The sequence below is a fragment of the Corvus kubaryi genome, unplaced genomic scaffold (assembly GCF_017639235.1).
Source record: "Corvus kubaryi isolate FWS band 111438036 unplaced genomic scaffold, C.kubaryi_AGA036_p1.0 37179, whole genome shotgun sequence".
NCBI lineage: Eukaryota > Metazoa > Chordata > Aves > Passeriformes > Corvidae > Corvus > Corvus kubaryi.
The window spans coordinates 45,981-57,000 of record NW_024581049.1 but is presented as its reverse complement, the minus strand read 5'-3'; the positions used below and the strand labels follow the sequence as shown (position 1 = coordinate 57,000).

General features: G+C 51.9%; 1 protein-coding gene and 1 long non-coding RNA gene across 3 annotated transcripts in view; one reads left to right on the top strand and one right to left on the bottom strand.

The window, feature by feature from the left end:
- Window positions 1-10,856, top strand: part of GMEB1 (glucocorticoid modulatory element binding protein 1) — an 11,538-nt gene extending 682 nt beyond the window's left edge. The window contains exons 2-10 of one of the 2 annotated variants that reach the window (XM_042021863.1): window positions 994-1,154; window positions 2,077-2,159; window positions 3,106-3,230; window positions 4,063-4,166; window positions 4,582-4,736; window positions 5,862-5,990; window positions 6,691-6,828; window positions 7,882-8,004; window positions 9,090-10,856. In XM_042021863.1, the coding sequence (XP_041877797.1) occupies window positions 1,027-1,154; window positions 2,077-2,159; window positions 3,106-3,230; window positions 4,063-4,166; window positions 4,582-4,736; window positions 5,862-5,990; window positions 6,691-6,828; window positions 7,882-8,004; window positions 9,090-9,796 (1,692 nt within the window). In that variant the 5' untranslated portion in view covers window positions 994-1,026 and the 3' untranslated portion in view covers window positions 9,797-10,856. Of the gene's footprint in view, window positions 1-993; window positions 1,155-2,075; window positions 2,160-2,249; window positions 2,371-3,105; window positions 3,231-4,062; window positions 4,167-4,581; window positions 4,737-5,861; window positions 5,991-6,690; window positions 6,829-7,881; window positions 8,005-9,089 lie in introns of those variants that run through there. The other variant, XM_042021864.1, reaches the window with a different exon arrangement.
- Window positions 2,845-9,105, bottom strand: LOC121661561. Its single transcript, XR_006015014.1, has 2 exons — window positions 9,053-9,105; window positions 2,845-6,861 (listed from the first exon to the last, which is right to left on the bottom strand). It is a non-coding gene; the product is annotated as an uncharacterized LOC121661561 (long non-coding RNA).
- Window positions 10,857-11,020: the final 164 nt, after the last annotated feature.

Genomic DNA, 11,020 nt, shown 5'->3' with positions numbered 1-11,020 from the left:
CCCCCCCACTTAAGGCCTCGGCGCGATCGCCGCCGCGGTTTGTCCGTGTCCTATTAACCCCCCCCTCGATGGCCATCTGGGGAAGCCCAACCGTCTTTCGGGGAGTCTCGGGTGGGCCTGTCTGTCCCCCGGAGCGGGATGAGGTGCGGGGACCCGTGGGGGTCCCACGCCTGGAGCCGGGTGGGCGCGTGGCCCCTGTGCCGGTGGCTCTCCAGGTTTGTCGTGGTGCATCCCAGCCATGGGACACCGAGCCCCCCGTCACCCGCCAGGAGATCCTGACCTGAAGTCTCTGACATTTAGAAGGGATATTGAGAAGAAATTCTTCCCTGTGAGGGTGATGAGGCCCTGGCACAGGTTGCCCAGAGAAGCTGTGGCTGCCCCTGGATCCCTGGAAGTGTCCAAGGCCAGGCTGGATGGGGCTTGAAGCAACCTAGTCGAGTGAAAGGTGTCCCTGCCCATGGCGGGGGGTGAGATGAGATGAGCTTTCAGGTTCCTTCCCACCCAAACCATTCCACGATTCTGACACTGGCTTTCCCAGCAGCTTGTAGACCCCAGGCTTGCAGGCATGAACTCCAGCCCCACACTGAAACAAAACCACCTTTGTGCCTCCTGCACAACCATAGACACATCCTCTGGGAGTGCAGCTGCTCTGGGACCCCGTGTCAGGTCCTCCTGTGGTGGCACCACACCTTGACGCCAGCTTCTACTGGGAAGGATTACCCACAGGCATGTTCCTGGTAGTGAGGGATCAGAGCATCCCAGGGGTGGACCAGAGCATCCCAGGGACGGCTGGAAGCACTGCCGGCCAGGGCCAGCGGGAGAAGCTCTGTGTTGGAAACGCACTCTTGCCAAAACCCACCATGTGGGTTTGTTCCCTGGTGCCAGGTTGGGGGGTTCAGAGCTGGAGAGAGCTGCTGGCTCGGGAAGTTATGAGTGGGATGACACTGGGGGGATCTGCCTCTGGGATCTGTTCCCAGCTCTCGTGATCCACAGGGAGGAGAAAACCTCGCCGGGTTCATGTGAGAGATGGCGAATGCCGAGGTGAGCGTCCCTGTGGGTGATGTGGTGGTTGTACCAAGTGACAGGAATGAAGGGGAGAACCCGGAGGATACCAAAACCCAAGTGATCTTGCAGCTCCAGCCGGTGCAGCAAGGGTGAGTAGGATTGTACTGGTGTAACTGGGAGGTGCGAAGTGGGATGGGGGGGAGCCCTGTGGGTTTTCATGGTCCGGGGACAGAGCGTCACTGTGTTTTCCAGGTCTGCGTCAGTTTTGTGCCATGCAGGGGAGAGAGAAAATGCAACAAATTAAAGCTTTAGTGTGTGTGGCTGTCACGGGGCCTCCGAGGGCTGAAATTGTCCTGCGAGGCTGTGTTGGTGCAGTGCTCCTGGATCGTGGAAGCAGTGCTGTCCCAGTCTCTCTCTTCCTTCTCGAGTCCCAGGGTTGGGTTTTGCCACACTGCAGCTGCTGAACGCAGTGGTCTGTGTGTTCAGACCTTTATGTGCCTCTGTGCCAGCTCTCCCCTAAAATAATCCTCTTCTAAAAGTGAGGCTGGGATGTGGAGGGAATTTTGTGGCTCCCTGGCAGCTGCTGCAGAGAGTGGTCTCATCTGCACTCTGGATCAATCAGGATGGAAAAAAACTGGCTCTAGTTTGCTAATATTTGCAGGGCAGGGTGGCTGTGGGCCTGACAGCAACTTCCCTTTGTGGTCATCTGTGCTGCAGTGTCACACAGGACTGGAAGGGAAATCCTGGGACACTGGGCTCTGCTTCCTGCTCTTGAGGGTGACAGAAAGCAGAGGAGAAGGCACAGGGAAGCCTGCAGAGCCGCCTCAGTGGCGCTGGCAGTGTGGAGGGTGGGATGACAGCACTGGGAATGCTTCTGCATGTGTCAGGCCTTGGGATTATTCGTGTTTTGTACGTGCCAAAAAATTCCTGGTGATTGAAGCTGTATCAGACAAAATTCATGTCCCTTGAGGACAGGCAAAAAGAAATTAACTGAATTTTTAACCCTGTGCTGTGAATCCTAATCTCCCATGATTTATACAGTTTGTTTATGGATGGCCACTTTCACCACAGGATTTACCAAGAGGGCTCTGAGGCCAGCGCTGCTGTGGTGGCCGTTGAAACCCACACCATCCACAAGCTGGAAGAAGGGATTGGTGAGTTCCCACTTGGCATGGATGAATCCCCTCCTATGCAGGGCTGGTGTCTCCAGTCCGCTGGGCTTCCTTCTGGCTCTGCCCCTGCAGATGCTGATTCCCAGGCATGGATGTGGGTGCAGGGGCTGGGCATACTCTGGAGTAAGAGTCTGCTGTTACTGCTTGGTCTCAAAGTCCTGGAAGTGAGATCCTGGCTCTCCTGCAATGAATGGTAAGGGCTCCCACAGGGTGCAGGGGAGCCGGGATGTCACCCTAGTCATGTGTGCAGACACTGGCAGCAGGAATGATAGTGATGAAGATGTGGTGGCTGAAGCATCAGGCTCTGGTTGCAGGGTCTTTGCTGAACCAACAGTCCGATGGTTTGGATTGGATGTTCAGAAGAACCAAGCAGGCTGGCTCCCAGTGCTCCCTGCCATCCTGAGCAGTGTGTGGGAAAAGGCTCCTGTCACCGGGTGCTGTCACTAGATCTTGACTAGAGTTCTGCTTCCTGTGTGGGTATGGGTCTTTTGGCAGGCTTAGCAGAAACTCTGCACGTGAAGAGAATATATTATCAGTAAATATCTGGTATCACTGCTAAAGAGGTACCAGAGCTGCAAGAATTGGAGAGATATCTGTGCTTCAAACTTTAAACCATTTTGTTGCCACTAAGATTGTTCTCATTGACACCTACCCTCTTACAGATGTGTTGGATTTCTGATTTCACGTTTCCTTATAAATGAACTTTATTTGGAGCATTGTTATACCAAAAAGCAGATCCCAGTTGCTGTTAAGAGTTAATCTGAACTAACTCTGAGAAGACAAAGAGAGGACTGATCCTGAACTGGGATCTGGCCTTTTTTTTGGTTTCCCAAGTGCAGGTCTCACAGCCTGTGAGCTTCCAGCTCCTGCCTTGTGGGATTGGAGCCTCTTGGGTGGAAAGTTTCATTTTGAGTCGTTCCTCCCTCAGACCCCAGCACCCTCGAAACGAGTGAGGAAATCGAGATCGCCTATCCCATCACCTGTGGGGAGAGCAAAGCCATCCTCCTCTGGAAGAAGTTTGTCTGTCCAGGAATTAATGTCAAGTGTGTGAAGGTAAGGGAGAAACTCCCAGTGGATTTCTCCTCTGCTCTCCAGGTGCGCTGGTTGGCCTCCACAGGAATTCCTTAGTTTTTGTGTTTCATCCTAACCGAGTCCTTGGATTGTTGGTGCTAAACTTGTTTTTTGATGGGGAGAAGCATGGAAAGAGTGGGTTAAGGAGGGAAGGATATCTATCACCCACTTCATATTTCAGCTGTATTGGCCTTTGAGGAGGGACTGAAGGCAGGCAGGAGATGTGTGTTGAGATCTGGCAGAGCTTTGCCTCCTCCCTTTTCCTCAGTGTCCTGGTACTCCACTCCTGTCACTTCCTTGGCAAGCAGGTTGCATTGAGAAGGGAAATCTTGGTGTTACCTTTTCCCACCTGAGAGCATGGCAATGTGACAGCCAAGCCCCTTGTGCTCCTGCCCCTCAACAGGAACTACTCGAGTCACTGGAGCAGGGCAGAATGGATGCCCAAGGGAATACCTGTGTCAGCTGGATGCTGCTGGGCCATTGGATGTAACAGAAACCTCCTGTAATGATCTCCAAGATGACTGTACATGTTCATAGGAGATGATTTGGTTCATATAAAGCCTTCAGGGCTGTTCTTGGTTAAGGCTGTTCTTGGTTAGGGCTGTGAATGCCTGTGGCTGGCAGATCATTCCTACAGACGTCCTTCCTGGAGCTGTGAGCGTTGCTGTGTCCAGGGGATCAAAGCTGGGAGGGATCTGAGAAGCAACTCCTCTCTCTGGGTGGAAGTGGGGGCTCAGATGAGCTGTGTTGGATGTCCCAATCCTCCCAAGCGATGTTACCCTGTTTGCTGAGCCTTTACTTGTCTCATTGCCAGTTCAATGACCAACTGATCAGCCCGAAGCATTTTGTTCACCTGGCTGGGAAGTCTACCCTGAAGGATTGGAAGAGAGCCATTCGCCTTGGAGGAATCATGCTAAGGTATTTGACCCTGTCCAGCTTCAGGGCTCCACCCCTGTAGCTGCAGGACCCCCAGCAGGTGTTTTGTCTGCTTTGCAGTCCCCAGGAGGCCTCTTGGAGGCCCACAGTACCTGGCCAGCAGCCTGCAGAGATCCCGGCCCCATGATGTGAGGGTCAGGATCCCTCATCCTGGACAGAAGTGGCCTTGCCTGGGGAACCTGGGGTGGAACAGGACTGAAGCCCTGTATGTGAAGCTGGGGCTGGCTTGTATTTGCCATTTGAAAGCCTTGCAGGAGATTTTTTGTGTGCAGAGTGGCCCTGGGATCTCCCTTTCTCTTTCCTTCCCATGGCCATAGCATTCCCAGGTGGAATACTGCCTTTTGTCTTCAGGCTGAGATTTGAGCTGAGCCTGATTCTATCCCTACTCCCTGCACAGGAAGATGATGGATTCAGGGCAGATTGACTTCTATCAACATGACAAAGTTTGCACCAACACCTGTCGAAGCACCAAGTTTGATCTCCTGATCAGCAGCGCCAGAGCACCAGTGCCAGGGCAGCAGAGCGTGGTGCAGACTCCAACCTCAGCTGACGGTAGGAAAGCAGTTACCAATGCCATGGGAACTTCCCTCTGATGCTCCTGTCCCTCCCACACACACTTTACACCTTCTCCCTGGGCACAGCAGGGCAGTCCCACCAGGAGATTGCTCTGGTTTCTGGGAAGGAAAATGCTTCTCATGTCTGTTTGGAGAAGTCTTGGCAGCATCCGTCAGGGAGCTCTGCTCTGCAGGACTGGGAAGGCTGGAAAACTGCTGGCATCAAGCAGCTGCTTTCCAGAGAGGCAGCGTTGGTAGCCAGGAGTGGGATTGAGAGCCTTGCAGGGATCCTTGCTCTGGGATCATCACGTGAGCAAACACCTGTTAGAGCTCGCACAGCATTTTCTGATATATTTTCCAGTTGGGAGTCTGTTATAAAGGCATGACTTAGGCTCATACTTAGGAGTGAATTTAGAGATGCTGTCCTCCTTCAGAACATCCATGTGCAGAATGTGGTGGCTGGACATGATTTGGTTGTTGTTCGAACTGCAAGTTCTCAGTGATCCTATGCTGCAGAGCAGAAACAGATCTCTTTGCTGAGGTTAAGGGAGAAGACTATTCCCAACTGTACCACACTGTTAAGCTGGGTGGGTTATATTTCTCTGAGCCCCTGGGTGGGTGACATGGCAGAGTTGTCCATAGGCTAAGGAGAATCTCTTGGAAAGCACCATAGCCAACTTAGAGTGGCTGCACATTGGTTTAGTCCCAAATTTGATCCAGAAACTTAGGATCAAGTCAGATCCATTTCCCTTCTATAAACCAGCTTGGACCCTGGCACAATTTCCTGAGGGATTAGGGGTGCAGAGCTGCCTGTGAATGATGCAAGGCGAGAAGGGTGGCTGGGCTGAGCCTTATTTGTTCCCTTCTTTATTCTGATCCTTTTCTGCTCCCTTGAACCGGGACTCCACTGTGCAAGGCACATGGTTTTCCCTCCAGAAGCCCCAGAGTTCTTCACAGTTCCAATTGAGAAGCAGCAATATTTGCTTTTAACTGTTTTGGTTGAAAGGATCCAAGCACAAACCTGACGCAAAGAGTGAAAGAGAGCCTGGGGAGGACTCAGGGGTTGGGAAGCAAAGCAGGGATTCAGGGCTGGCAGAGGGAGCTGATGGGGGCTCTCTGGCAGGGAGCATCACCCAGATCGCGCTGTCGGAGGAGAGTATGGAGGAGGGGATCGAGTGGAACTCGGCTCTGACAGCTGCTGTCACCATGGCCACTGAGGAAGGCATGAAAAAGGACACAGATGAGATCTCAGGTAAGCTCAGGCTGCTTGTTGGGTGGTTTTTTCCCCTCTCCTCCCCTGTTACATTTTGGAAACCTAAATCTTCAAAACAAGTAAAATTTGGGCAATGACAAAACTGTCCCCCAGCCCCTTGGCTATCCCAGCATTTCCCAGGCATGGAGGCTTTCTGCCAGTGGAGCTCCTTACCACTGTAGTACTTTGTCCGTGGCCTCGTGGCGGATGGATGATCCCTTAGATCAGATGTTACTGGTTACAGTGAGGGGCTTTTCTATTTTATTCCAAGGATGTGAAACACATCTGCCAGCCTGGAGCCAGGCTGGAACCAACAAGGAGCAGAGTCATGTTTGTTCCCTGTCGACTCTCTGTTTTGTCTCTCTGGCCTTGCATTCCCTTGTAGTATCAGTATGGAAGCTTAGCTAGAATTTCCTCAAATAATGATATTAAGTTCTGCACCTTGCAGAAATGTGAAATGTTGCCTTGGAAGTCATGGACTTGCTTGAAAACCTGTTCCTGATTTGCTCCCCAAGTCCATTTTGCTTGGCTTGGGATTGGTTAGTTTTTTCACGTGTCCTGTCCACCCCAGTGGCCAAACTACCTTGCAAAGGTAGTCACTTTGAAAAGATACGTTTGTCTGAGAGGTTTAAGGTGGCCCTGTGGGAAAAATGCCAAATGCTTGTACATGTTGACTTCTTTTCCTCCTCTTTTGTGTCAGAGGACACACTGATGTTCTGGAAAGGAATAGCTGATGTGGGGCTGATGGAAGAGGTGGTGTGCAACATCCAGAAGGAGATAGAAGAAGTCCTAAGAGGTGTGCAGCAGCGGTTGGGTCAGTCTCCCTTCCAGATGACAGGTAGGTTGTGAGGAAGAAGCCTCAAAAGGGCAGCTGCAGGCAAAACAAAAAGTGCTAAGGGTCCATCCCACCATGTAAAGCTGGTGAGTCAGGATAGGGAGTGAGTTCCCACTCATTAGCTGAGTTGTGGGAGCACAGTCTCTGTGTGTTCTCAGCCTGCCCAGCTGTGAAGTCCCCTTGCTTCAAAGCACAAGGACACACTGTTCCACCCTGTTCCCTCAGCAAAGTGACCCTGGCAGCTTGCTGGGACCATCAGATGACTGTCTGCAGCTCCCAGCCCTCATGGAAGCTCTCCCAGAGTCACTTGGACTGGAGTTACTCAAACACTTCTCTGTGACACTGCAGGCTTAAACAGGTCCTACCCCCTCACTTCTCGTTCTGCTTTCACTGGTGCCAGAAAACCTGTTTTGGGGGCTGAACCAGATGAGGGAAGCAATCTGGGTTAAAAATAACTCCCCTCCCCTTTTTAGGGTTATTTTTAACTTGGATCAGCTCCCTAATCCGGTTCGGCACATGCCCCTGTGAACACCTCTTGTCGATGCTCTTCCTGAGAGAACATCCATGTAGCCACAAACTTCATTTTACCCAGGATTTTTTAAAAAAAAATTTCTAATTTAACTTTGGGCTGGCGGGTCTTTGTGTCTGGTAGGTGGTAGTTCTTTGGGAACTGCGAGTGGTTGAAGTCAGTGGATTATAATAGACATTTTGCACAGTTTTCAGCGGAGCTTGGCATGTTAATGACACTGTCAGCAGCATGGGGTGATGATTTGTGGGTGGAGAGCTCATTTGTATCTCTGTGATTGCAAATTACACTGTCATTTGCGGCAATTTGGAGCTGCTTGAGTGACACAGCTCTGTTCAATTTGCTTTATCATGTGAATGGGATTTTTTAATCCTGGGATGTCAGAAGGATGAGGGAGCTGGGCTTCCCCTTGTTAGCTAGCCCTTGTGAAAGAACAGAGAGAGTTTGAAAAAGCAGTAGAAAATTTTTGGTGTAACAGGAGCATCTTTTGAGTGCCCAAGTCTTAACATCCCTGTGCCCTTTCCTTGGAGATGCTGCAGTCCTGAACAACGTTGCCCATACATTTGGCTTAATGGACACAGTCAAGAAGGTGCTGGACAACAGGAAAAACCAGACAGAGCAAGGAGAGGAGCAGTTTCTTTACACATTGGCAGGTAAAGTGCCTAATAAGGGTTCACATCCTGCTGCTACTCTTGGGAATGGACGTGACTTTCCTTCCACACAACCCCAATGAATGAGGGTTAGTGTTCACTACAGGCTACCCCAGAACAAATGCATCCCAATCCCTTTCTGTCCTAGGGCTTGAGTGGAATTTTGTCTCTCCCCTGCCTCACAGAGAGCAGTTGCTTGGGGCGTTGGACAGCCCAAAGTCCGTGCCCTTTGCTGCAGTCGGGGTGTTGCGGGCTTGAGTCCAATTCCCTCGGGATCAGGAATAGGACCTGCCAGCTCAGTGCTGGGCCATAGTCACCCAAGCCGTGGACAGTGTCATGCTGTACCTGAGCTAATAAGCCTGTCCGAGTATGGGGTGCTGAGCTTCTGCTTGTCTTGGCTATCGGGGCTACCTGCTTGTCTTGCGGAGCTATTGGGTGTCCTGCTCAGCTTCCCCTGAGCTGAAGCCACTGACTGACCTGGGATCCCCAGAGCTGCTCACTGAATGTGTCTCCCTCCTCGCTATGTCCTGTAGGATCTGTTGTTATCTGAGATGTCCTAGTCCCCTACTGCCCTGAATAAATGTGGTTACTGTGCTACTTCTGGCTCCCAGTGTTCCCACCACTGACAAGGGTTGAGGGGGATGTTTCGCTGACCCAGGCATCCTGCTGCTGTTCCTAGTGCAGGTGCTTGGCTCCTGGGGAGGTGACCCAGCCAAGCTCAGGAAGCAATTCTAACTGCCAGGGTGGGGGGTGGAGGTGGGGTTGTCCACACTCCCTTGCGGGTGGGTTTAGTTTGGGGAGCAGGAATGTCCATCTCCTCGTCAGTAGGAGTAGCCAACAGGTACGGAATGTTACCTGTGTCTTACCCAGGCGCTGGCAGCCAGAACATTGACCAGGTCTATGTGGGTGGCAGGAGAACCTACCCTTTTCCTTCAGTGCCATTTGATCTCAAGGGAGAAGCCAAGATCAGGCTCACTGGGTGGTTGGGTGACCTCCTGTCACAAACCTGGGAGTGATGGTTGGTTCTGGAGCCCCAGGAGCTCCTACTTACCCTGGCGTGACGTGTTGCTCCACCATTCCCTTTGCAGACCTGGAGCGGCAGCTGGAAGAGCAGAAGAAACTTGCCAGGGACCAGAAGGCCAAGTCCCAAACCATCCAGAATGTGGTGCTGATGCCCGTGAGTGCTCCCAAGCCCCCCAAGAGACCCCGTCTGCAGCGTCCAGCCTCTGCCACCATCCTCAGCCCCTCCACCCCCATCCAGCAGCCTCAGTTCACTGTCATCTCCCCCATCGCCATTGCGCCCGTTGGACAACAGTTCTCTGTGGGCAACATCCCGGTGGCAACCCTCAGCCAAGGCTCCAGCCCGGTGACTGTTCATACCTTGCCATCTGGCTCCCAGCTCTTCCGATATGCCACCGTGGTTTCATCCTCCAAGACCAGCTCCTCGGACACGGTCACCCTGCACCCATCCTCCAGCCTGGCACTGCTGAGCTCAGCAGCCATGCAGGACAGCGGGGCCCTGGCCAACGTGGCGGCCGTGGTCAACCCTGTGGAACTGGTGGCCATGGAGTCTGGCATTACTTCCACCATCCAAGCTGTGGAAGGCACCTCGGACGATGGGCAGACCATCATAGAGATCGACCCGGCGCCGGATCCTGAGGTAGACACAGACGAGTCAGACGGCAAAGCTGTGATCCTGGAGACAGAGCTGAGGACTGAGGAGAAAGTGGTGGGAGATGTGGAAGACCATCAGCACCAGGTCCATAATGTGGAGATTGTGGTCTTGGAAGACTAGTGGGGAAGGCAAGCATCAGTTAGGGGAAGAGTTGGGAATTTGTTTTATTTCAGGCTTTTTTGTTAAGCATCTTTTCCAGCCACCCCATTTGTTACCATGGATATTTTCATCGTACTGTATATTTCATATATATATATATATATATATATATATGTACAATTTTGATTTTTAAAACAAAGCTGGAGAAACACGTGAGATGTGGAAAAGGCTCCGTCTCTGTGGAGCACTGAATAGTACCACGTGTGGCAGGGTCAAGGAGAGACTGAATCTCTGCTGGACAACCCAACCAGGAGGAACTAGCCACGCCTTGGTGCTTCTGCTCTGGGGCTGCCCTGGCCCGGAGGCTTTATTTGAGAGACAATAACTGGTGGCTTGAGTGTGGATGTGGCTGTGAGAAGGGTGATGGATTTGGGGTGGAACAGGTACCTCATTTGTATTTTTATTTTCCCCAGGGAAGGGAATTCTGTCAGACCCTTCACTGTCACCTCAAATGGGATTTTTTATTCTTACTTTGGGGGGGACTGACAGTACAATGAATTTACTGTGCGTGTTCTCCTCCTCCACACAAATTGTTTTTATATATCTATTTTTTTGTATTTGTTTGCTCTCTCCCTTCCCTTGTCCAGATTTCCCAGCTGCAAAGCCCTGGGACCTTCTCTCAGGGTCCCTCTATCCCAATCCCACCTCTTCCCACGGCACTTTTCCCCCATCCCTTTCCCTGCCTGGCAAGGCTCGGTGCTGCAAATGCCGCTTGAAGACTCCGAGATCACTTCAGCCTTTTGTATAAGGCAAACTATAATCAACTCAAGCTCAAACCCAGACCCTCCCCCTTGGCTGCTCAGCGCCGCAGGGACCTTTCGGGGTGTACAAAGCATGTTGTGCTGTTGCTTTCCGGGAGAGCCGGATTTCGGATCGGGACAGCTTCTGTTTACATTGTGTGCTGAGGCTGCTCCATGCTTGTCGCTACTTGTTTGGTGGTTTTATTTTTGTATTATTTTTTCTTCTTTCTTCCTATAATCTCTTGGCAGGATTTGAACTGGCACGTTGGTGAAATACTGTGCACCCCGCTGTTTTCTCTCTTTCCCTCTTTTTTTTCGGTGGTTGGAGATCCATTTGGGCTTTGCCACACTGGGAAAATGGAAGGGGGGAAGCACCGGGTGGCTTTAGAGCTGCAGAGGTTTGGGAGGGCTGGGAGGGTGGGAGCTGCTTGGCTGGAAATATTAA